Raw genomic sequence first — 26,890 nt, forward strand, 5'->3', positions numbered from 1 at the left:
TTTTATGCAAAATGCTTTATTATTATAAAATAATAAATTTACAGATTGCTATCATTAACTGAGGCCTTAAATAAAATACATATATTTTACAATATATCTAGACGTTATGGTAACAAAACTTAACGTTAGCATGATCGAGTTCAAGAGTCTAACCAGGTGGAAGCGAGATTCTAAAAACTAAATCTTTTATTCTGTTAATAACTTTAAACAGGTTACACTATCAAACTCTAATCATGCCGAAGACAGAATCAATCCAAAGTAGCAAAAAGAATAAACATAACGTAAAAGAAAAAATAGATTTATATCAAAATTCCACTTTCAGTTTTGCTACTTAGGACAAAAAAGGCAAGGCGATTATTTCGCTCCTAAAATGGCAACATATGTAGTACAGGTCGATAATCTAATGACAAAACATTTAGTACGCTCGTAATTAGGTTACTAGTGTCATACAAACTACCTCATTAGACTATCGGCTAACTAAGGGACTCATAAGTCATAAAACTAATATCATGATGACCATTTTGGTTCCAACCTACTGAACTAGCAATGAGCGAAACCAAACAACTATCGAACGCCTAGAAAGTTTACGACAACTTATAGTTTCAAATGAACGATGAATTAAAACAGTGATATAAAGTCGCAGCAGGTACTTTTGACTTTTTAGTATTAGAATTTAAGCATTTGAACACAATAAATAGTCAAAACTTTCTACGGATGTACTAATAACTAAACATCTTTGAAGAACCGTTGACTCATTTATTAGTGGCCAACTCCAACGGTGTCGTGGTCAACTGGGTAGTTGGAAGCCTCCAAGTCCTTCTTGGGGACGATGATGGAGACTGGGTAGGTGAAGCTGTAGAAGAAACCGTGAGGGGGACCCTGGAAAGAAAACATACATTGGTTAGTTAAGTTCCTAAAAGTATCGAGAGATCGATACTACAAAAAAGGTGGACCATTACAAATTAGACTTTACAGTTTAGGGATTATGATACAAAATTCTCAAACAAAACTGGATACGTACAGTAGGTTCAGGCTCTTCGTATTTGCCATCAGGACCGACTTGCTGTTCCTGCTGTCCGTATTGCTGTTGTGCGAATTGTTTGCCCTGCTGGTAGGTTTGGGCCTGGGCATACGCTAGGGCTTTGCCATCACGAGCCTGGTTGGCCTCGGGTGCGGCAACCACAACTGCGTCAGGTTCGGAAGCTTGAGCTTGGTAGTTACCGTATTGCCTGCAGAGAAAGAACACACAAATCATCAGTGTCTGCGTTCTAAAATTCATTACTCAAGTTTTCTGATAAGACGATCATAATTATTTGATTCTAGTTGGGTAATTTAAGATAGTTAATTGGAGAGGGCCGTAAGCTAACCTAGCCTAATTTAAACGCATTTATCTATAATTGTAGTCCAATTAACTTCAAAAACGACTTACTGGTAGTTGTTGACGGGGGGCTGGACGGTGGGTTGGTGGGAGTTGGCTTCAGCTGCCTCCTTCCATGCCTTCTCGAAAGCAAGACGGGCGTCCCTGAGAGCGGGGGTCTCTTCAGCGGGCTTCAGCTCAACCTTGGGAAGATTGTCTTCCTGGTGGAAACCTTGGCTGTCAGCCCAGTAACGGACCTAAAAATTTAGAGAATAGTTGTTAATACATGCACTTGCAGAAAAGTAATAAAGCAAGTAAAATATTACTTCACAATAAAATGACGAACAACGCCATCTAGTAACAACCAAGTAAACAATAGTCCATACCATGCACTACGACAATGCGGTAATTTCTAAATTCACTGTTCGCTTATTACAAGTTATTATTTACCTTGACGAGATCCTTCATTCCGGGAACCTGGTACACATAGGATCCTTGGACGACTCCGGAACCTTCACGGTTCTCGACCTTGGAGGATTCAGGGGTCTCATAACCGTAGGCGTAGTTGCCAAGACCGTCCTGTCCGTGGTACTGGGCCGCGTTGTAGACCTACAAAATAATAATTAAATTAGCGTTAACATTATCAGGTTTAACGCCAAAATATGATGACTTAAGTGTTTTCAGTTTTGGAACATTTTTGGTTATAACATCTATCCTGGTATATATTATGCATAGTGGATACTGAATGGCAATAAACTTTCGCGACCTATTACAAAATTTTATGAACTACCTATACATAAAATTTTGCAAACTATGACTATTATATTTAACATGCCATATTTTTCCTCCCATTTTGGGAAACAAAATTTGGTAATTTTTTTTTAAGGGAGGAAAATAATTATCCAATCATTTCTCTCGCCAGGGCGAGACGAGAGGGAGTGTCAGACTCTTACTGACTAAAAACCACCCCGTTCATACTCCTGCTTTTCGAGCCGGAGCTCCGGTAAGCCCAGATTAGCCCATATCAGGCCTGAGGGATCATCCAGCTGAAAATTTGGTGGATAAGATGTCATGTTATGTTACCTCTTCTAAGTAGTCTTCTGTGTTCTGGATCTCCTGTCCATTCTTCCAGTAGTGTCCAAGGGTTGGGCCAGCTTCAGCTGAACGAAACCTGGGGTCATCGTAGCGAACCTGAAATTAAGAGACACAAATTATGGCTTATACCATTTACTTAAAACTCAAAATTGTGTGGCAGTCTGACTGCAAGTGAAACTGTTATAGATGTTCGCAATTCACTTATCATTTCTAAATCTTTTGGTAAAAGTGTACACAGATTCATTTACACGCGTCATGTGAAACTAGTATTGAACACGCAAGAGATGAACAGTTACCGATAATGCCAAATATGTACGTAACATACTAACGACCGCTTGCTGTTAAAAAATAACGAATGACTAGGGAAACCGCAATGAAATTTTTTGGAAGTTAACGTTATTACAAATTGATAATTAAGCTATGTTGCCACATAAGGGATGTAACAAAGGTAAAGACAGACCCAAGTAAAATGAGAAGTATTATTATGCCTTCCAAAATTCAAGTATCAAAAACGCTCAGCGTAGTTTTACTATCTGTCAAATTGTACCAGGATGCTTACTCTTGAAACCAATCTTAATGTCAATCCAATAAAATATCAATAATTATTATTGTCAAAACTATTCAACCCCAATCGTATCTGTTAAAATAGCATTCAGAGTAGGGAATACAAAATTTAACTCAATACCATTTAGTTCATTCAATATCCACGCAATACGGATACAATGGGCGCTAGTGTTGCAACTCAAGAAAACGACATTTCACAATATTATTATTAAACTCTATTGATCGGAATTGGATTTAACCTTTTGAACGCCAATGGCATGAATAGATGTCATGCGCAAGCGTGCCCTGTGCGCCACCGACATCTATAGATGCCAAGAAACAGATCACAGAGAAAAACAAAATAAACACATTCGATAACATTTTGGAATCCCTAATATTTTCAGGGTTATTTCGTTGAATTTTTATTTTTATGTTAATTTTTATTTTCGTTGCTTGGCGTGGAGGGCACAGCGAAGCGTTTGGTGGTGGTCAAAAGGTTAAAAGTGAGCCCCTGGTCAAACTTAGATTGAGAAATAATAAAATCATGGTAAGTGGAATTAATTCGATACTTAATAGCAAAATAATAAAGTTGAAAATACTTTACTATGTTATTCCATATTAATTTAAGAAGTATTTAAAGGTTAGCTTACCAGAGGCAGTACAGCGGTGCGTCCAGAGAGCTGGGGTGAGGTGAACGGCAGTTGCTTGAGGTACTGCTGTGCTTCCTCAGGAGTGATGTCATTCTTGAAGATGAAGTTGTTCTGGGGCGCGCCTGAGGCGAACACCACCTGTGATAGAGGAGACAAAAGTTTCATTAGTTATTGATCAACAAACAACGTCAACGTCACGCCTTTTATCCCCAAAGAGGTAGGCAGAAGTGCACATTACGGCACGTAATGCCGCTATACAATGTACAACCACTTTTCACCATTTGTGTTATAAGTCCCATGTAATAGGTGGTGAGCCTATTTTCATAAATTGGGCACAATTCCAGACTCCGAAAAAGTTCAGCAATACTTTGCCCAACCCGGGAATCAAAACCAACAACAAAGTATAAAAAGTGCTGTCGAATGTTAATTTTGATTATTGACAAAATTATGTAACTTTTCGAACAGAAACTAATGTCTAAAGCTTCTATGCTGACAACTACAGACAAGAACTACCTAAGTCCTCTAATTTCAACAAGTTATCAATTACAAATACCTACCTATTCATAAAAACACATGATCAAATCGTTAACATATTCAAAATGTAATCATCTCTAACTTACAAATAACATACATAGGTAATTACATGTTAAACAGGATACTTAAGTTTCTGAAGGTTAACTTTACAACGGAGTTATGGAATAAAGATGATCCCAAAATAATAAGTTACTACAAAATGACTCATCAATGGCTTTGAAGGCCATTTCATTCACAACCGGACTTTGAATTGAATATTAGATTTGTGATTAATTATTTACTTTTTAAATAAAGACGATGATCTAATTGGAATTGTCAGAAATGTGATACGACGTATTGTAAACGTGATTTATGGTAGTTTTGTAGTTATTTATAATTAACTTCGAACTATAATCTAGAAAGCACTTGAATACATATACTGGAAATTGATAATATACTGTATCATATGTAACGTAACGTCACGCTTTTTATTTATTTATTTTTTTTATTTTTTTATTTATTTATTTAAACCTTTACAATCAGGCAACTATGGCCCCGAAGGGGTAGGTACACGTAAGACCACTGTACAATCGACACCAACTATTGACCATTTGTGTTATGAGTCCCATATAATAGGAGGTGAATCTGTTGCCACATACTGGGCACAATTCCAGACTTCGTGCTACTACTGAGAAATTTTCAAAGAACCTCAAAAGCCTAGAATTACTTTGCTCGACCCGGGAATCGATCCCGAAACCCCTTGCCCGTCTTGCGATCACTCGACCAACGAGGCGACTGCCTCGTTGGTAAACAATATGACTATATTGTTTCATAAGTATTGTAAATCACCAATTCTAATGATAACTTAGAAGTATGGAATAATTCCAAAACATAGTAAAGGTGAAAACATCTTATTACAAATAGTATTTGTCACTTCGCAATTGCAACAACAAAAGCATAAAACACTTAAGACTCCTCACTTACACTTAGGTATTTCTTAAAACACTATCTTCAATGCAGAAACTGTTAGTAAAATCAATAATTGTGCAATACATATATAAGGTGTTCTAAAAGTATCTACTAAGTTTATAAAAGGAGGTAATGTTGTGTTTAAGGATTAGTAACTTATTTCTTTTTTTTTTCATACAAAAATATCTACGTGTGAGTTTATTATTGAAGAGCTATCTCTTTCACTGTATCTGTCGCTCGTTTATGCCTATGCAGAGTAGAGTCAATGTTTAATTAACTTCATTCGGTTCTCAAATTCAATTAATTGACCCAGGGTAAGAAATTTCTTCACTATTGTAATAATTGAACACCTTATACATAGCGTAGATGAGACGATGATAACTCCGCTAATATCAATGACCATACGCCGTGGCCTTAACATAATTCATGACTTCACATCAACATGCATAGCTATGACGTCATACTATGTTGACACTAACAATATTCAACTTCACAGTAAATGTAGATTTATTTGGACATTCCATTGTTGATCTACTAACTATTATGAGGAAGAAGTTGTCAAATTATAAACGGTTCCGTATGAGACAGGTTGAGGTAGTAAAACTACTTTTAATGTAGAGGTGATGCTCTCTAATAAAAATTACTATAATTAAATAGACATTAGAGTTGCTTTTTGGTTAATTAGTTGAAAGCTAATAATGAGTGTATGAGGACATTGGTTAAATATTAATAAGTAGGAGTTTAGTTTAATGCAAAGTACAGGGTCTAGTCTAATAAACAGGGTAAGAGAGTCATGCTTCGGTACGAATGTGTCGGTTCAATCGGAGTAATACCACGGCTTCACAGAAAACTGACGTGAAACAATGCTTGCGTTGTGTTTCGTAATGTGAGTGAGGTTACCGGAGGCCCAATTCCCCCCTTTCCCTAATCCCTGATTCCCCAACAACCCTAAAATTCCTAATCCCCAAAAGGCCGGCAACGCACTTGTGTTTCGGGTGTCCATAGGTGACGGCGATTGCTTACCATCAGGTGGTCCGACCACACAGAAAAGTATCGAAATCTACATTGGTTCTACGACTACATCAACAAAATATTGCTACATAGTCATATTGCTCATATGGAGAATTAATTAGAAATACTACGTCTAATTTTAAACACGTGTCTACCAAATTAACATAAAGTGCAGGATGTTTTGATACAACATTATATTTTGATAAATACAAGATGAGATCAGCTCTCAGTTACTTATTCACCTGCCTGTCCGTCTGTCACATTTATTTATAACAACTACCTACTTTAATAAAGGTAATCTTTATTTAAATCTGGTTTCAATTATAATATATTCTTATTTGTTTTATGTTTAATAGGTGTAGTTATGTTTAATATCTATTAGTTATGTCCATATTCATGTTCTTCGGTAGTTTAAGTATCTAGGTATTATTAATGGGTTTTTCGGTTTCTTAGAACTGAGTTAGAAAAATACGTGAGAAAAACCTCTACTACTTCTCTTTCTTCTGCACAATACACACTGCCAAAAACTAAAAGATTATTCGAACTGCAGACTACTAAAAAAAATTAGAATGTCTATTTGTAATGTATGTAAATATACATAGGATACATACAACAAAATAATATTTTTTTCAAATTTTGTATGTCTATTCTGGCTAATCTGTTTGTTCTGACCGATCTCTGAAATGGCTGGACGGATTTCGACTTTTATTGGCAGGTAGCTTATTCTTATTTAAAAAGAACGTTGCCCCACACTTATGTACTAAGGAGTAACTTAGGCTACTTTTATTAGTCACAAAATCCGTAATCCACGTGAACAAAACGACTTTTTATAATTATCATTATCCTATACCTATACTTTATTAATAATTTAAAATGTCCTCAAAACTAGTTTTTTGTGTCTTACAACCTGACCTGAAATACGCGTTCTGTACTACCTATTAATGTCTTTACTAGAAAATCGTACAATATTACTAATTTTATTATACCTACTTTAGACACCTGCCTACCTTGTCTTTATATTTAGTACTTATTAATCTTGTCTGCAGACTCATTGATTTTACAACCTTTCTCTTGAATCACAGACAAGAATAAATAAATAAATAAGAAGAATATTGTTCATTGTACAATATTATTTTCTGTTTTGTAAATATACATCTATACATATAATAAAATCGTAGAAAAGTGCTGTCTGTACATTGAAAATAAAAATAAAAAAAATAGCAGGGGTTATTGTTATGTCGATGTCGAACCCAAAAATGTAATTAACTTTTTTTTTGTCTGTTTGTCTGTTTGTCTGTTTGTCTGTTTGTCTGTTTGTCTGTTTGTCTGTTTGTCTGTTTGTCTGTTTGTCTGTTCGTCTGTGCGCGCTAATCTCAGAAACGGCTGATCCGAGTTGGATGCGGTTTTCACGAATATATTGTGGGATGCTTAAATTTACATTTAGTGTTTGTTTCATGTCAATCGGTTCATAAATAAAAAAGTTATGTCAAATTAAAGAATCACGTCGAACATTCTATGCTTATACCATTAATCTCCGCAACTATTTGACGGATTTGGTTGAAATTTGGTACAGATATAGTTTAGAACCTTAGAAAGGACATAGATATTTTTTATTTCAAAAATCAAAAAATAAAATAAGAAATAAATTATTTATAAATAATTCTATGTCGATCGTTACACGACTTCGGTTCATGTTATTGTTTTAATTTATCGAAAAAAAGTAAATAAATAGTAAAAAGGTATGAAAAAAATAATATCAATATAATAAAACATTTAGTACAAAGAAAATGCTCTAACGGAGTATAGATAATTCTATGTCGATCGTTACACGACTTCGGTTCATGTTATTGTTTTAATTTATCGAAAAAAAGTAAATAAATAGTAAAAAGGTATGAAAAAAATAATATCAATATTAATTTAGTACAAAGAAAATGCTCTAACGGAGTATAAATAAATAATCCAAGTTGTCTTTATCCTCGATAGATCGAAATAGATCGCGCTATGGTTTCGTTACATTCATTTGGTTGGGTATCGGCCGAGCGCTTCGGTACTATCGTAGAAAAAGTGTATTATCAGTCGTATGATTATTTGTCTGTAGTGGTCCTGCTGTTTCGTATATTCTAAATTGGTTTCGTTGTATTTGTCAATTAATAAGTTTATTTGTTGGGTTTTCCTGGTTTTTTGGTTAAACTATTTAACGTAGGTTTAGTTTGATATCGATTATTAGTAGTTACTGTAGTTAGTTTTTTTAATAAAATTGTAAGTCTAATTTATAAATTAATTAGATTAGATTTAAGTCGTTTCTTTTAAATTATTTAGTTTAAGCTTGGTTATTATAGCATAGAGGATAGGTTGTAATATAGTTTCTTTTTTAATTGTTATAAATTCGTAATTCGTAGCTTTCTTTAGTTTTAAGTTAGTTTAAGTCCGTTTTTAAACTATTTTTTCAATGCCCTAAGTGAGTATACATCTATTAAATTCAAACGCAGAGCTCATTATGTTGATTTTTGAAGAGTTCCCTGGAATATCTTCCACATCTCATTTTTGAAGAGATCCCGCGAGATCGAGAATAATGTTAAAACCAAAAATTTGCCGGAAGTCACTATTCCACGCGAACGAAGTCGCGGGCAAAAGCTAGTGTTACAATATATTTATATTGCGTCATATTACTAACAGAGTAACTGAATCCAATGTACAATTAACTTTTATAGACATGTTAATACAATGTTACTCTCATCAATGTAAGGGTGCTTTTGAGAGATGATGCCACTAGAAAATATGTGTATATGTAGCTGTGCGAAGAAGATGCGCAGCTCGAGTATGCTATGTATTGATAGTAGGGAAGCCATCCATAGCATGCGTCCATAGCACGCATCTTTCCATTTAAATAACATACCTTAGCTGAGTCCGTTACTACCAGCTATGTGTACCAATGAATATGTTTGGTGGAAACCAAACACATTCACAGCTACATAGCATAGCACATCTCTGGAGGAAAAGCATCGCATTTCCTTTTAATTGTTACCTCATAACTTGTCATAAACCTGAGTTTCGTACCGTATCTAAATACGGTACCTATGATGTACCGGTGATAAATAAATAACTATTCATTCTGATAGACATCGTCTGCTTTTCTCTTTACTTATACAATTTAATAAAAATCAACAAAAAACTATGATTACTTTGTTACTAAAAAATGTATGAGCCTACAATCCGTGGCTATAAATATTAAAAGGTGATTAGCTAACGTCATTACCCTTGTATATAAAAAAAAGAAATAAACTACGCACATCCAAATAACAGCGAAATATATTTTTTGTTCATTTTATTGTATAATATATTCTTCAAACGAATATAAAATTACTTGTTATTTTAGTTTTTTTAGGACAATATCAAGTTACTAAAATAACATATAGTTAGTGGTCAACAAAAACAAAATAATACGAGGCATAAAGTTCATTGATGTTACAAGACTAAAAAAAGGAACCAATACTTATTAATAGTCCATTAAAAAAAACCTACAAAAGACGTCTTATGTAATTACTATAGAATACCTATAAGATCTATTCAGCAATTTAAGAGAATCATCGCAACAGACGGACATACAAAAGCCAAATCACGTCAAAGGTTATAAAAACTATCAATATAATATATAATAATTACACACTTGTAAATCCCCAAAAGCGGTTCACAAATAAATCAAAAACAATAGGTGATTATGTTCTCGAAGTTTTTTTTTTGTTAAACATCAATAATATTGAGGTTTTTGATACCATCAAATCGATAAACGATCGAGAACAATGACGTCATAATGCATGTCCGATTTTTTACTGGAATTAGTAAAACATGTAGGTACACTTGTAAGAAACTATTATCTATTTGCAAAAAACAGACATCATTCTTAACCGACTTCAAAAAAAGGAGGTTCGCAGTTTGACCTATATGTATGTATGTTTGTGCGCGATTATATCGCGTTTGGCTGAACCGATTTTGACGCGGGTTTCAGCGTAGTATTTTTCATACTTCGGATATTTTAGAAATTAACTATCTTACCTGACTTAAAAATGCAGGTTTGCTCTTAAACTTTTGAAGGCGGTTTCGTATTTTGGAAAAAATACTTTTTATGTTCAATTTTTACAATTGATGGTCTCTCTTTACTATTGTCTCTTATGAGTGCATTTACAAACACAGATTTCACATACATCCAGACACATAATTTGTGAACACACAACAAATGGTTCCGTACGGAAACCGGCGTCCCGTTGTAAAAATCAATCATCTTAAATAACGCATTTGCATCTCAAAAGAGATGTTCCATTTTGAGGTATTTTCGCAATAAGTGCCTCAAAAATCTAGCTTTCCGTCAATATAGACATAGTAATTAGTCATGTAGTCATGTAGTATTTGCTATGCTAATCAGAGTTAGTGCTAGACTAGTTTTGAGTAAAGTAAATTGTACACGTATTTGTCGTGGCAGTGTTGAAGGACTAGGTTTAGACGCGATAATTATAAAGAATAATATTTACGATTGCTTAGACGCTAAGGTCAGCGAATAGATGCGTGTTTTGACGTATATCGTACACTACATTAATAGAAACACACATTTTATAAAGCCTAGGTAAATTAGCTGAAAGAATCAAACTGTTTGACTAAAGATTAAATACGAAACCACAACCTATATGACAGAATCTACAATAGACTATCTACATAGATATTCATACAATCTACAATGTCCAAATGACCTAATTAGAAGAGAAATGAATAAAGTAAAATGATCACACATTTTCCAAACTAAATCTTCGTTTAAAATCCACCAATAGAAGCCACAGCTCTTATCAGCAAGGAGACGTTATGTAATGACAGTCATAAACTCCACGCAATACTAGCGTAATACATAATACGAGTAAATAACGCAGTGGTCAAGGCATGTTACGTGAACAGAACTCGATATTGCCACAAAGGCCGGCTCAGGAACTTAGTTCCGTTATTGTTAAGTATATAGGCACTAAGGTACTACCTTGTACCTATAGATGGATGCTACATGCATTGCGGTCTTGTACTATTCCGGGTATCGAACAAAAGTGATACTAGAGTAGCCTGTCTTTAAGAATAGGTATCAATATATTTTAAAGGCCGGCAACGCACTTGTAACGCCTCCGGTGTTTGGAGTTTCTATGGGTAGCGGCGATGGACCATCAGGTGATCCGTCTGCTCGTTTACAAGCTCTACACCATAAAAAAGATTCTGTAACAACTTTTCTATAATCCAAAACCAACTAAAATACTTTTTGTTTGTGACTTGAATTTATACAGATGAATACTTGAATTTATACTTTTATACTTACATTTATAGTTTTTTATTGTTTATTACTAGAACATCATGACCGTCAATTAATTGACAAGACTTAATTTTTGTCAAACGTTTTTGTAAGTAAATTGATTCTTACCACATCATTTACATACGAGTAGGTATTCACATTTGACATTTTATTCTACCAATTAATATAGTCTGACGAGCTCTTTGTCTGTTAACATTAAGTTTAGTTACTAAAAATAGATAAGTAACACATCTAATTAAAAAGAACGATTCTGTATCCATAATTTTGTTCCTCTTTAATTTACTTCCAAAGTACATAAAGTTATTTATCTAACTTTTGCTTAAAACATCTTTGTCATTGTTTTTGAAGAGACCTCAATAAAACCTCGATTTGGTAATAAAATACTACTCGACGTCCTTTTACATTCTTTATTTTATTTATGAAGAGTTTTATCATAATTGATAATGTCGTCCTTATGAGGATACATGGACTTAAAAACTACAAACTTATGATCTGCGCTTAGCTAGGTTAACTATTATTTTAGCCATCTTTGATGATTTACTAAGGACGAGGTTAATTACAAGAACCGAACTCACTCAAACAGACATTGTATTCCCGACTTTCTTATTCAAACCAGGAAACGATACATTACTTATCAAAAGAATCGATCCAAATTACAGTCTTTCTTCACAGAAACGTGAGTTTTATAAATCAAATGATGGCCTCCGGTAAAAAATACTTACACACAATATACGTAACTTGTTAACTTTGAATTGTGACGTAAGTACTTGAGAAAGGTGACTTCGTGAGAACAGATCGAGCTCTACAAACCACTATAAACTGACGTTTGAAAGTGTAATAGAATCATACAAAGCAAGACCATGTTAAACTGGTTTTAAGCAGCTTGATGTGTAACTATGTACAAAAAGCAGAAATCAATGTGCGCCTCTTGATCTTCAAACTGGTTTGGAGCCGTGAACTTGAACGGGTGATAATGCAAGCAAGTTGCGTGTGCTTGCAGCTACAGATGAGCACAGCGAAATGTTTAGAGGTGATTTCGACAAGAATATTTCTTTGGTAGAAATTTTCTGTTGTTTTCGTTATTTCTGGGGATGCTATACCCATAACGACTTTGACAATTACATGAAATATAGGAATTTTAGTGACAAGTGCTTAACAATCATCATCATCATTATCATCAGCCGAAAGACGTCCACTGTTAACACATTGAACGCAGTGGTGGTCACCGATGACCGACGTTAGCGGATGATTTGCCTTCAACAGTTTTCTATTGGCATTCAAAGACTTAAACTAAGACCTCACCCCTAGTCCTCCATGTAACTTAACAATAATATTGCATAATTTACTTTAACATTAAGCCACGTGTTCCTCTAAAACGATAAATCACTAAAGAGCTAATTTACAACTAGTCAGTATTAAAAGACAATTTATGTGTGAAAGAAGTAGACTCGGGGTGAATCACCGACCAAATTCGACCTTACACCATTAATTAGTATTCCATGTAAGTACACTTTATTCTAGACCAAACCGTTTCGAACGGTTTGCTCCGAACGTGGTTCTTCAATGCGGAACGATAACTAAATGCAAATAGTTTGAAAAATTCAGCTCCTCAGTGCAATCGAGATTTTTCAAAAAAGGATTGCATTGAAATGTTCTAGATCCTTAAATATAGAGAACGTCATCTGTACCCTTAGTACGAGTTTGCGTTACGTTTAAAGTAATCGAAATGAGAGCGCGTTCGGCGGTCTGATTAGTTGGTTCTTTTGCACCGGCCAATTAGAGCACCGAACACAAAGTACTAAGGCTACTGATCCATCCGATACTATGTAATGCGCACTAAAAAAAATACTAAAGATACTATCTCAAGTGGTCAACTAATGGATGTGTCTCAGTAATTTCCTAATATTGAAAAAGAGAACAGCAAAATCAGATATATATCTTGAGAGACATAAAGGATCAGTTCACATAAGTACAATAAGTCTAAACTGGCATCACAACTCAAACATCTCAGAAACGTCTGAACTAATATATTCAACTTTCATCCCAATCCCATTTCATCGTATCCTTAATCAAATTGATCAGGCCCTACAACCATCACGAAGGTATAATAACAGGATCCACCTCTCAGCCCCAAGGTTTGTTTGAAGGTCACCAGGAACTGGCCATCTCTCATGAATATGAATGGACATTAAGAAATAAAACGTCTCATCGCATTCATCATTTCAACACATAATGATATTGTCAGTAATCTGTTAGTGATATTTTCCTGCTTCCGATGTTAAAGGAATAATTGTTTTTATTGTAGGAATGCCTAATTAAACCTATTTATAGTATCTTTCTTAATGAAGCTTTATATCGAATGGTCATGAAATCATTCTAATCTAACCTATAGGTAAATGTCCCGTTCTGGGGTTGCGCACTACTTAGCGGGTTACCGGGTCTCCGGCTCTAAGAGCAGGATTACGAACGGAATGGTTTTTAGTCAGTAAGAGACTGACACTCCCTCTCGCCTCACCCAAGACGGAAGAAGTCATTCAAGTCAAGAAGTCAAGGTAATATCATCCGATATTACCCCGTCAAAAAAATCCTTATAAAAGTGATTGGAAAGAACAAATTTGAAGAATTCTTTGCTAAAGAAAGACAAGTTTGTAGTAGTCAGAAGTATTGATAGTAATTTTATCAAACCAGTAAGCCTAAATTCTTGGCCATATCTGAAATATGGCCAAGAATTTCCATTGTTTCTCTCTACTTAGCCAATGTCAATGTTTGTACGATAACCTGACACAACTAATGGTCTCCCATGATAATGGACACGAGAACTATCACAGAGACTGATGTTACTGTCTATACCTTAGATTATAATAATGTTTCTAAGTTCATAGAGAAAGGAATAGTTGTAGATTAGAATTTGAAAACAGCATTTGATCACAACAGAGTTAGATTTTAACTACGGTCAAAATACGGCACTTGAAACCAAAATATAAAACGTATAATACAAATAGGATCTCAATACATTACTGACTTTAAAATATCATATTTTGATATTTCGAACACGACGTTTGGAAAAACCTAATTTGATTCTAGATTTTTCGACAAAAACTGGTCCACGTATAATATACCATTTATAACCATAATTCAAATCAAGTGTTCCGTACAAAATTATTTATTTAAAGGGAAGTCTAATAAAATAACCCCGAAACTTTTGGGAATATTTTAGGTACTGTTACAAACATTAGTTTTAATTAATCAATTGTTTATTAATTACACTAAGTATAAAAGTGGGTTTTGCCCTATCGTGTAACATAACATAACAAAAAACAAAATATTTTCCATATTTAAGTTACACAAATATTTTTATTCGCCATTGTTTAGCTTTAATATATTTTGTATGGTAAATATTCACTTAAAACATTATTTGCTTTGTTTTAATTGGTCATTAACTTTTTAACGCGTTGCTACGCGGATTCGTATTATTGTTTGAGTGACATTTTGACATGAAGCTGTTAAAATAATGCAGCGGCAGACAGATGGACAGACAGAGTTAAATATTTTGTTCCTACATTTTACTTTGAAGGTTTTTCTGAAGTTGACTAAGCATTAAAATAGAGTATGTACAATTTTAAAACTATTCTAGTTTGAAAGCTTTATATGGAGATGCTTTTATATGTATGGACTTGGAACTAGGTAGTTCGATTTTCGTATCAAATAGAGATTTTACAACTATAAATATGAGTACGTTATGTTTAATAAGAAAAACGTTATTATATACATTATTTCATAACTGTATCGTTAAAAAACTACGTCGATAGTCATTCTAAATCGTCACAGCTACCTACCAGGTGATATTTATTCACGGAACTCTAAAAATAAAGATGAGCTATTTAATTTGTATTTCAATAATATTTTTTGCCAAAACATTACGTTTCACGGATATCCAATGGTCATTCATTAATGTCCGTTTTGTTTATGGTATTTATTATTTAGTTTTTGTTTTATTTTATTTTATAATTTTGTTGTTTTGATATTTTAACTGTTTGTAAAGTTCGTAATAAAAGATACGTAAGGATACTACAATAGGTACCCAAAATTAATTATAATACGGAAACAAAACATCAATATGTTAATGAATGAATTTACTTGTGTTTAATACCAGAGCTATACCTAGTTATAAATCCTAGACTTCCTACTTACTTTATTTATTATAATCATTAAACACAAAACCAGTAATGCATTATTATATTTTTGTTTAAATAAAACGTTGCCCAACACTTGGATTTTGTCCTGTGTCGTGGGTGCGTTTACAACCATGACATACAATTTTACATCCACATGACACCCAGACACGAAACAACAATTTGTGGATCACACAAAGATTTGCTCCGTGCGGGAATCCGCTACACGTTGCACAGCAGCCAGTTGCCCAGCCACCGCGAATAAGTTCTAAAACTCGTACTTCGTAGGTTTACCTTAAATACTCTATATGGAAATACTGTGCAAGCTTTCCGCAAAAAAAAACAGTGTGACACAGTACATGCTAAACTAGTAAATCAACCCTGCACTGCAACTGGTTGCAAGCTAGTTAACACATCACCTTCAAACAAAGTCGCAGTAACTACAAGTTTTTAAAAATAATAATAAAAACATGTTTTGTAAGGAAAATTGTAATAGAATAGAAGATGTTACTATTTACTTGTATACAGATGAAACGAGGTCCAACATTTAACTTGCCTATTTACTTCAAGGTGCGGAAGTAATGAGTGATAATGCTTGACAGTATGCGCGTTTCTCGGAAACGACTGGACTTGTTTGAGTGCGATTTCTTGCTAATGAATTTGTGACACATACCGATATTACCATTTTGGTCATAACAAGGTCGTAGTGCAAATTTAGATTTTTACGTTGTTGAATATATTTTTTTGATATGCGCATGTTCTAGACGATTTGTAAAAATGTTAACTGTTTTATTTAAATTAACAACAGTAGTTCCCTATTATTAATATATTTCTAAACAAGGAAGTTAAAAATAAAGATTTTTTCCTTTTTTTTCAACACCCTTGTTCATCATCATATCAGCCACAAGACGTCCACTGCTAAACATATGCCTAATGTCCGAATACTCAAACGCTACTCAATTTTAAGACGCTCTCAAAACTAGTTCTATCCCTATCAATTCTTTATAAAATGACAGAGATAGCACGATATTTAAGTACAATTTAAAATTGAGTAGCATTTCAATATTCGGGCGTATGTCTCGTAAGTAATTGTTCCTGAAGCCCAAAAATCTAACTCGAAAATAGCACCTCTTTTTAAAAATCCTCTTTTTTATAATTTTGTTCAAAACTGTCTATTTCTCCCAACCAACCGTCAATTTCTTCAGCCATCTTGTCAGAGTCAGTGGATTTCAAGCAAAAATGACAGAATCCTGTACAAAATTATTGTGAAACATTACGAAATTTATTGTAACAGTATTCTATCGGAGGTACAATTACAGGTATGTTGATATTTGTTTTATTTTTACAATTATAACGTAAACAGGGTCATTCTGGAAGGTCCTCGTTCTTTGTCATGACCTGGTGGACCTTTCCATCTTTTAATCTTCTTTGTGACTTAGAAAAACAGGTATTGTAATAGCCATAATTTTACAGTATCAAACTTGTACCAAGGTTTGGAATCATCAGGTTTCTGAAGAAAGAATAACATAATATATTGTGATAGCTATTTCGAGCCCTTAAAGGCTGATGTGAAGACTATCACAATACGTTAAGTATTTGACTACCAATAGAAAACTGTTGTACGCAAATCGTCCGCTAGGCGTCAGTCGCCGCTGACCATCATTGTGTTTAACGTAGAAATTAATCCCGAATAGATTAGTACATAAGATATTAAAACTAACATTTTCTAACATTGCATGTTTACAAAATACAATGCATGTCTCTCGACTACAGTTTCAATAGTTGTAAAACTAATTAATTCTGTCGCCTTGACAAGCTTCACTGGGGTTACTGATCGCTGTAATAATGTTTATAAACACGAATAGTAATTAATAATTAACTAATATGATAGTATCTCTGACTGATTTACTTGAGACTCTGAGATTCTTATATAAATATCGACAATTATGTATTTACCTACCTGAATTTAACTTGAAACAATGTACTTAATAAGAATAAAGATTAATATTAATTCAATGATAAAAAGACACGCAAAAATGACAATAAGTAGGTACTAAATATAATGATTACTAGCTGTTGCGCGCGGCTTTGCTCAATTGCGGATTACGGGTTTTTTGACTAGCCTAGAAGTAAAATACTTTTTCTTAAACAAAAGTAGCCTTAGTTATTCCTTGGTAAATTAGCTAGCTACCAGTACAAGTCCCGTCAAAAACGGTCCGGCCATTTCAGCGATGAGCCGAAACAAACAGACAGACAATTTATTGTAAACAATATTATTTTGGTGTATGTATCGTAATAATGTATATTCATATGCATGTAGTAAAAAGCGGTTATTTCAATATTTCAAAGAGACACTGCATTTTTATTTATTAATCTAAACTAAATTATTAGTTAAACTTTTCTCGATAAATCTGACAATAAATCTCAATAAGATAACAATCCATAATAACATAATGCCAGGAGAAATGCTTTGCCCTAGAGCGTGCGTGCACGCATCCGCCACACAAAATTGGTTTCCGCTCGCTGAGATAATAATTTTAGTTGCATTTTTGTTATTTTTATGTTCTTTGATGTAATAAACAGTAGACAGTCACTTAAAATGTAGGTAGTTCTAGCAAATACAAAGAGATGTCATAACTGGTTTTTCCCTTTAACATTATGAGTGAAAAAAAAACTTGTTAAAGTACAACCAACAACGGTTTGAAAACTCCCAAAAAAATCTTTAGTTAACTACTTAATCGATCTACAAAATTAAAATTCTTTACACACACAACGGCCACATACATAAATAGGAACCATTTTTTTTTTTATTTTAAACCAAAGGATCCTATTTGATATTCAAATAAAAGAGCTCAAGGTTTTTTTATTTAGTTTCTAGAAATTCACACTCACGCTATTTCATCTTCGTGTGTCACTAATGTGTAATACGAAAAAACAGCATTCCTAATAATTTCGACCGTGACATTGAATTTGCATTAAAATACCAGTATTATTATTTTGTATTAATAGTAAAATAAAAAGAAAGAATCCGTCTATCATCCACGCTACACGTGCTAGAATATTTTAGGTAGACTAAAAACGATAAGCTCGTGCGGCCTACCATTTCGCAACTGTATGGAAACTTCTACATATTTAAACATTTGCTATAGTTAATAACATCATGACTATGCTATGCATGTAGCAATTTTTAAAAAAGCTCCACCATTACTATGAAGTGTTGCTGAAATACTATGTAAAGAAAAGTATGAAATTAATATTATTTTTAAGTCATATTTTCTAATAGGTATATGTTACAAAAATAATCTAATCAATCCTAGTTATAAGTTAAAATAAAATTGATATCATGTTTAATTACAATACCTATAAGTTGTAATATAAATAATAAATAATCACAATAAAGCACTAAAAAAACCTATATGTGAAAAACATACATAATTATAATTATAAACATCGTCAACAAAAAGCGATTGACGATCATCAAAATCAATTTATCTATTGATAATCAACAAATATCACGTTTACACACACGTGGGTACACACATATACATCTAATAAGCACTACACATAGTGTATGTGTACTTTAGCACATTAAAAGTACACAATATTATATTAAAGACTTAGACTGACGACAATATAATTTGTATCATACTGTATTGTCTTCATTATAATCTATGAAATGTAGCTAATTGTAGTCAGCAGACGGCATGGCGGCTGTTTCGCCCACGTATGTGATATTAGTTATATCTAGCAGTTACATACTTATACACATACATATATATGTACATAGATAGGTACTGTTAAACCCTAGGACTTGAAAGAGCTATATTATTTCAGGATTAAAGTTGTACGAGCTTCTCTTTAAGATATCAGATACTTATTTTACTATGAACACATAAGAACTTATTTCTACCGATGTCAGTAGACGAATGGGGGTAGATGTACGCCCTATGACTACAGTGGGGTAATTATACAATGTAGATACCTACATATTCCTACATGTTAAACGAGGTTTTCAAAAATATGTTTTTTGTAGTTTTCAGCACTAATCCGAAATCTAATTTGGTTAAATGCTACAATAAGAAAAATGATGAAATAATATCATATTGTTTAATAAGCAAGATGTAACCTTGAACTCTGAGATGAAAATTGAAAATCATGATTAGTTTTCAATTTTCCAGAGAAAATCACTACATTTTCATTTACGATAACCTAAAAAGGGATTTAAATGTACGAAAAAATAGATAAATGAACTTACCACTGCGGCTAAAATCGTAACGCGTAGCATTTTCTTTCGTTCAACGTCCACAATAAACTTGGCGCTCACACTATTCAAATATACTAATATACAACCGTCAGATGCGTCTGCGCATCTCCTATATACCGTCGCAGCCTCCTCTGACGTCATGCCCCCGCCCCCCGCCCCGCCGAACTTGTTCCAAGACTCATCTTCGCGACATTTGACCTTCGTTTCACTTACATCGACGTTTTTATATGAATAATATAGTTATTTGTTTGTTTTGAAGGCAGCGATGTATGACGCGCCATCTAAACTAGCTTCGCAAGTGGATACGTTTGATTTTTTTTTTTAATAGCTTTTTGTCTACTTATGTTTTGTGTTTGACTTTACAAATATTGTAACTAAGTATTATGGATCATTGGCCCGTCTCAAAGACCGCATTTTAATATGTCACGGTGATATCTGCTAAAACAGTGATGTAAATAATAAATCTTAGTGATTATTTTGGCTTGAGTATAAAGCTGCTCTGTAGTACTCGGAATTAAGATATCGAAAAGTAATCGTATAATGAGGCTGTAGCAGGATTTAGTGTGACTCATTAAATATCCTCAATCCCGGGAATACCTGTGATCACGTTTTGGACAAATTACTCGCCCAATGTGTTTTTTCATCTCTTTGCTTCTGTTTTTAAAGGTTAGGAGGCAAACGAGCAGACGGATCACCTGATGATAAGCGCCGCCTATGGACACCAGCAACACCAGAGGAGGCAAAGGGGCTTTGCAGGTCTTTAAAAAGAAATCGCTCTCTTCTTGAGTATGCTTGTTGATTGCCTAAAACTCAAAACTGAATGGTGAATTAACTAATCACCCTCGTTACTACTGATCTCAACCTGTATAAATAACTTTCTTCTTAGTAAAAGTCCAGTAGAAAAAGAAGTAAATAAACTACCACCATAATCATCGTTCTGTTTCTCTGTTGTACATAGCGCCTCTTCAAAGGCACTGAACTCCATCTTCAGCTCTTCGCATCCAACTACTGCCGGGTTTCTTCAATAATATAACAACAGTACCGTACTATATGTATAAGGACTCACAAACACACATTGAGCACGTGCCAAACATATTTAGGCAACGACAAAAAACACAAGGTTTTCTGAAAAACCGCTTTTCATGTTAATTCAGTCTAAATGCAGAAGTAGTGCTACAAAATGTATTCTATTTTTATATTTATATACTGGCATCTATGAATGGACAGTTTGTTTAAATAATTCGCAATATAACTCTATCGACGTATGGATTGTCTATTTATATTGTTAGTACATCAAGATGATGTACAAATGTGAATCACTTATGTTACGTTCTTTTTTATAGACAAAGTATTATTACACTTCAGAGCCAACTGAGCGACTTTTTCTTTTTAAAGAACAATTATAACTTAAAAAATAAGATATGCGTTTTACACCAAAATATTCTCAATTTTAAAAGTAATTAAGTAAATTGCCTTTCATACGACATGCGTTACCAATTAATAAAATACTTGTATCAGAAAAAAGATAACAAGAATTGAAAAAGGAAAACGCCATTGGCTCCGTTTCCCTGCTCCTAAGTATAGGTGTTCCTTAATAAAAGTCACAGTGTGACTTGTAACTAGTAGAGCTTTTCTCGAAAAATTTAAATGAAATACTATATTCTTCAATTAACTTTGTATATTTCGGGAACCCTTACGGATATACACAAAAGTTAAAAAATAGATCATGATAATACGATTGATATTATCATGGTCTATCCTATTAGGGAATAAATTCATCCCCATTAGAGATGATAAGTACATAAACTTGAGATTTGATATTACATTTTAAACTAGGAAAAGTTCGTCCTTCTATTACTTATATTTAAGTAAGTACTCAAAGAAACGGAATACATTAAAAAACTCAATAATTTTAATACGAAACAAACAACCAGACAACCTATCAAAACAGGGTGTTAAAATTACAATCTTTCTTCTTTTTATTTTAGGGTAGCAATTAATACAACTACAGAAATTCCCTTGTTGCCAAGTTCCGCGTCTGAAAATAAAAACTTGATGTCATAATTTATAATTAACATTATCGTGTTTTTGTATTATAAATCAGACATCAGCCATTATTGTTGACTCATCTCATCGCTTAAGGAAGGAGTTATCGTCCTGAGATGGTACCGAGGGACAGTGGTTCTGAAGTATAAGTATTTTTGTAGAAAAAAACACTATAGCTAAAGTCAAAGACTGTCTCGTTGGTCGAGTAGTCGCAATGCGAATGACGAATAAAGAGTCTCGGGTTCGATTCCCAGGTCGGGCAAAGTATAACTGAGCTTTTTTCGGTTTTTCGAAAATTTCTCAGTAGTGTAGCACGGAGTCTAGAATTGTGCCCAGTATATGGCAATAGACTCACCCCCTATTACATGGGACTTAAAACACAAATGGTGAAAAGAGGGTGTACATTGTATAGCGGCATTATGTGCCGTAATGTGCACCTCTGCCTACCCCTTCGGGGATAAAAGACGTGAAGTTGAATAATATTCAAAGACTAGTTCTAACTTCAATTCACAACAATCAATTTAAACGAAAACAGGAAAAGTCTTTGAGATCCGGCAAGACTGTGTGTCTTTTGGAAAATGTTACATTGTCTTGCCTTTGAAGATTTTTATCTATTTTGTGTTGAATTTGACCCATGAGTCACACTACCTAATATTTTAAATGTGTAAGTTTATTTGTTTTGATGTTTGTCCGTCAATCACGTGAAAACTACTGAACGGATTTTGATGAAATTTGGTATACAGACAGGGTATGAACTGACTTGGGTGATAGGATAGTTTTCATCCCACGGGAACGCGGGCGAAGCCGCTGGTAGAAACTAGTTTATTTATTTAAAATCTCTAACGACGAGGTCAATTCATTTACCGGTGATCCGTGTGCTCGTTCGTTCTACTCACTCACTATATTTTATATCACTTAAACTTATGTTTTTGACCCTGTAGACATTTCTACATGAGCAATAATCAATACTTTATCTAATTATTTCTACATTTAGTTATTGAAATTAAGACGTTAAAACTAATCAGTTCTACCTACAACTAAAACGAAGGACTAAATCGGTATTAATACCTATTTAAAATATCATAATCCTCTAATATAAATACCATCGTTCTTTTATTTCTTTTTAATACAAACCTTTACAAAGTTTTTGTTAGAAGTATTTTTATAAGAACTAAAGTCATTAATAAAGACGTATTATATTTCAATTATACACACATCATTGAATTATCGTGTAATAAATCCTTATTAAGTAGGTAGGTATGTTGAATATAATATTATACTTGTATTTATATATAAAGGTATTTCTTTCTATTAATTAGTCGTCAACTCTTGTGGGTGTCTATATGAAATCTATTTCTATAGGAAATAATGAGAGTTTTATAAAATGAAATTGTTTTAACGAATGAGAGTTTTACGAAATTTATTTTTCAAATACGGTATACGGTTGGCGCATGGAATGGGTAACTAGCTGCCGGATACGATTCCCGCACGAAGCAACTTTTTGTGTAATCCAGAAATTGTTGTTTTGGGTCTGGGTATCATGTGCATGTGAAATTGTATGTTTGTTAACGCACCCACGACGCAAAAGAAAATCCTAAAGTGCGTAACGTTTTAAAAAAAATATCTTAAAATAATTTGCTAAATTGAAATTTAGACATTTGTTTATAATTATTCAACATAACTTAAAAAAAAAAATTAATACTGGAAAATACGTACGTAATTAAGACAATACAATCTCGAAGTCTTATTAATGATAAAAATCACCCCTACAAACTTTGAGCAACTACATAGCCACACAAATATCCGGGTACTCAAAACACGATTTTATGTAAAAATGTCGTCGCCGCCGTTTTTTAAAGGGACGTGTTCTGGTGTTAATAAGGTAAAAATGGTAATTTAAAACATAGGTTAGTACCTTGGTTACTATAATTTTATTATATTATGACTTTTTTTATTAATTGTACGTTGGTTCAATAGCTTCTTTTGATGATGTAGGTAGGTGCGTATGATTATTTTTATTAGTTTTCAAAGTCAAATCATTTATTCCAATTAAACCATTTTAAAACGTTTTAAATGTCAACAAATAAAAAAATAAATAGGTAATAGTCTGTCAATCTGTACGTCAGTGAAGCACGTTTTCGTTTCAAAGGTGCTCGTTCCAATTTGTAGCATCGATTTTGTTTTCATGTCTTCTAAGCGCCTGTTTCACAACCTTTCGACCCATCAAATGTAAAGAAAAAAACCTTATAAGTTGCCCGAAAAACTTATGTGACAGATAGTGCATACAAAATACGTTCTTAATTCAAAGTTGTCTGATACATAGCGGCTATCCAGACATTGTGAAACAAGTCCTAAGAATACTCTTGTTATAAAGCAGAAAGACTTGCAGTCTTAATTGATTTTTTTACTTAATTGATGTTTCGAATAACTGTTTTTTCTGCGATCAAGGTATTAGGTTTTTAAAATAAAAATTTTCAAAATCAATATCCTCGTAGATGTAGATAATAATTATTAAAAATGATTCTTCTTTTTCTGAAATCAATTTCAAATGAATAACACAAATCTAGATATTAGCTCCTCAAACCATTTAAATTAAATCAATAAGGAGCCAACATAATAAATAAAGGATTCAAGTTCATTTATAACACAAAAAAAACAATGAATTTAAATAACTATTGCATAACTAACACGATGGACAATTCTGTAATAAATTGATCTAAAGGATCATTGCCCTCGGTCTTTTGTCACTAAGATAATGGCGGACCTCCTGCTGTATAACCATACATCTTATTTTACTAATATTATCATGTTTAAAGCCGGTTGCAGGGCATAAGCTAAGCTAAGACAAGTTAGTTTAGTTCGCATAGCCGATGAAGTGTTCCATACTTGTGTACACTGTAGTACCCTTAGTTTTTTTTCATGGAATAGGTGGCAAACGAGCAGACGAGTCACCTGATGGTAAGCGATCAGCGCCGCCCATGGACACCCGCAACACCAAAGGAGTCACAGGTGCGTTGCCAGCCATTTAAAAAGGAGTATGCTCTTTTCTTGAAGGTTAGTACGAGTGAACCAACCAATCAGAGCACCGAACGCGCCTTCGTTAAACGTAAAGCAAACTCCTACTAAGGATACAGATCGCAAAGTATGCGTTAATTATGGAAAACTGTGTCAGCTATGCTAAACTAACCTAGCTTAGCTCTTGGTCTGCAACCGGCTTTAGTAATCTTTTGTTTTTTGCTGGTGATCTATATCTATTCGATGCGCAACTAATTAGGTGCTTAGTTAAATCCTTTAATTTTCTAGGTATGTACTTTAAAAAGTCCTTTAGGTGCCCTTTTAAAGGTCTAATCCTACACATTCTTGTCTGTCTTTCCAAAAGCTTACCTACAAAAGTTTTCCAGAAAATAAAAAATGCATGTATATACTTTATTCTATGCACTAAAAAATATCTCTTTCTGGTCGTTCGTCGTCTCCAGCGGCTATTCAGCTCCTGTGTTCCTAAAAATTCTAAGCGAATATTGTAATAATTTAATTATACGCGAAACGTCTCCTTTTTAAGTCTGCTAAAGCTAGACATTAATAAATACACAAGTTTACATTAAATTAGGTACCATGGGATACACACTAATCGCTATTGAGATTTGTTTACGACGATACGATATACGATACCTCATACATTTTTCTAACTACAAGCGTTGAAAATCATTTACGAAATCCTTACGTATCTATAGCTAATCTAAACACACAAGTTCGTTAACAATGTAAATGCAACAAACGGACAGAAGCACCGACTCACATTAGTAAACAGCAGGTTATACTTTAAATATAACATTGTTATTCAGTAACTCCAGCAAAAAAGACAATCGACTCCATCTAATAATCGTGTTCAATGGCTTTAGACTTTATGGATGGTGCAGTAAAAAAGTATTTGACATAATAATAGTACGATGATAATCTTTTCGCTCCGGTTCCGTGTTAGTAATCGTCTGTGATGAGATTTATGGTAATACCTACTAGAACCGAAATTGTTTCAAATCCTTTTTTAAATATGTTTCATGGTTAGCTCTGGTATAGGATGTCTCACGATGTTTTTTTTTTAACTTTGAACCAATCATTTATTGAGGGCTTTGTTTTGTGATATTTGTTCACAGTATAATTCGGAACTTTTCATGTCAACAACACGTTTAACATAATATGACCATAATCGTTCTTTATACCGAGATAAGTTTCTCTCAACCCTCTTGATTTCGAGTATATGCTCCAAACAAATCCCTGATCTTTTCTGTTCACATGAAATAAATTCTCAGAACTCACGCGATGCGCCTGTCATTTGACAAACTGCTAACTAAGCGTAACTTCGACAAAACCAGTGCATCTTACACGCATTATCTGCGGTTGTCATTCGTCGGCGGCTTATTTTAACGTTGACGTTGTTTTTCCGGTAGAAAATGTTTAAAGTCTGACGTGGCACCCCTAACCTGTTGTATGGACTTGTACGCGAAACTGATGACACCGGCCCGACTGGTGATGCCACCCAAAGTTCAAGGCTACAACGTGAAAGACCGCTACGCTACGACACAGAATAATCAATGATTAAAACCCAGTATATATTACTTTAATAAAACTATGATGTTATTGTCGTTAGCTCCCAAGGTTATGAAGGGAAAATCCTGGTAAACAAACATAAAAATATGAATCAGACTATCCTAATATCTGATGCGATGTGAGGAAAAGTCACTTGTCTATATGACTTGGTTGGAATGTCTGAAAGTAGGTACTGAAGTTGACTAAAAGACTGCCAGACTTTTACTGACTGTAAACCACCCCGTTCCTACTCCTGCTTTTTGAGCCGGAGCTCCGGTAACCCGCTAGGCAGTCCGTAGATCCGGGTCGGAAGTTCACTAAGCTGGAACAAAAATATTCTATGGTCTC

The 26,890-nt window shown here is 33.8% G+C and overlaps 2 protein-coding genes across 2 annotated transcripts in view; one reads left to right on the forward strand and one right to left on the reverse strand.

The window, feature by feature from the left end:
- LOC118261959 (uncharacterized) lies at positions 1-20,068 on the reverse strand. Its single transcript, XM_050701355.1, has 7 exons — positions 19,904-20,068; positions 3,646-3,783; positions 2,441-2,548; positions 1,808-1,966; positions 1,430-1,614; positions 1,022-1,229; positions 1-879 (listed from the first exon to the last, which is right to left on the reverse strand). Exons 1-7 carry the CDS (start codon positions 20,051-20,053, stop codon positions 760-762), a joined length of 1,068 nt encoding a protein of 355 aa, XP_050557312.1. The 5' UTR covers positions 20,054-20,068; the 3' UTR covers positions 1-759.
- LOC118282446 (uncharacterized) overlaps positions 16,819-26,890 on the forward strand; it is a 15,900-nt gene continuing 5,828 nt past the window's right edge. Inside the window, exon 1 of the mRNA XM_035603524.2 lies at positions 16,819-16,967. The gene's annotated coding sequence lies outside the window, so the exon portion shown is untranslated. The remainder of the gene's footprint in view (positions 16,968-26,890) is intronic.

This window comes from Spodoptera frugiperda, chromosome 20 (genome assembly GCF_023101765.2).
Source record: "Spodoptera frugiperda isolate SF20-4 chromosome 20, AGI-APGP_CSIRO_Sfru_2.0, whole genome shotgun sequence".
NCBI lineage: Eukaryota > Metazoa > Arthropoda > Insecta > Lepidoptera > Noctuidae > Spodoptera > Spodoptera frugiperda.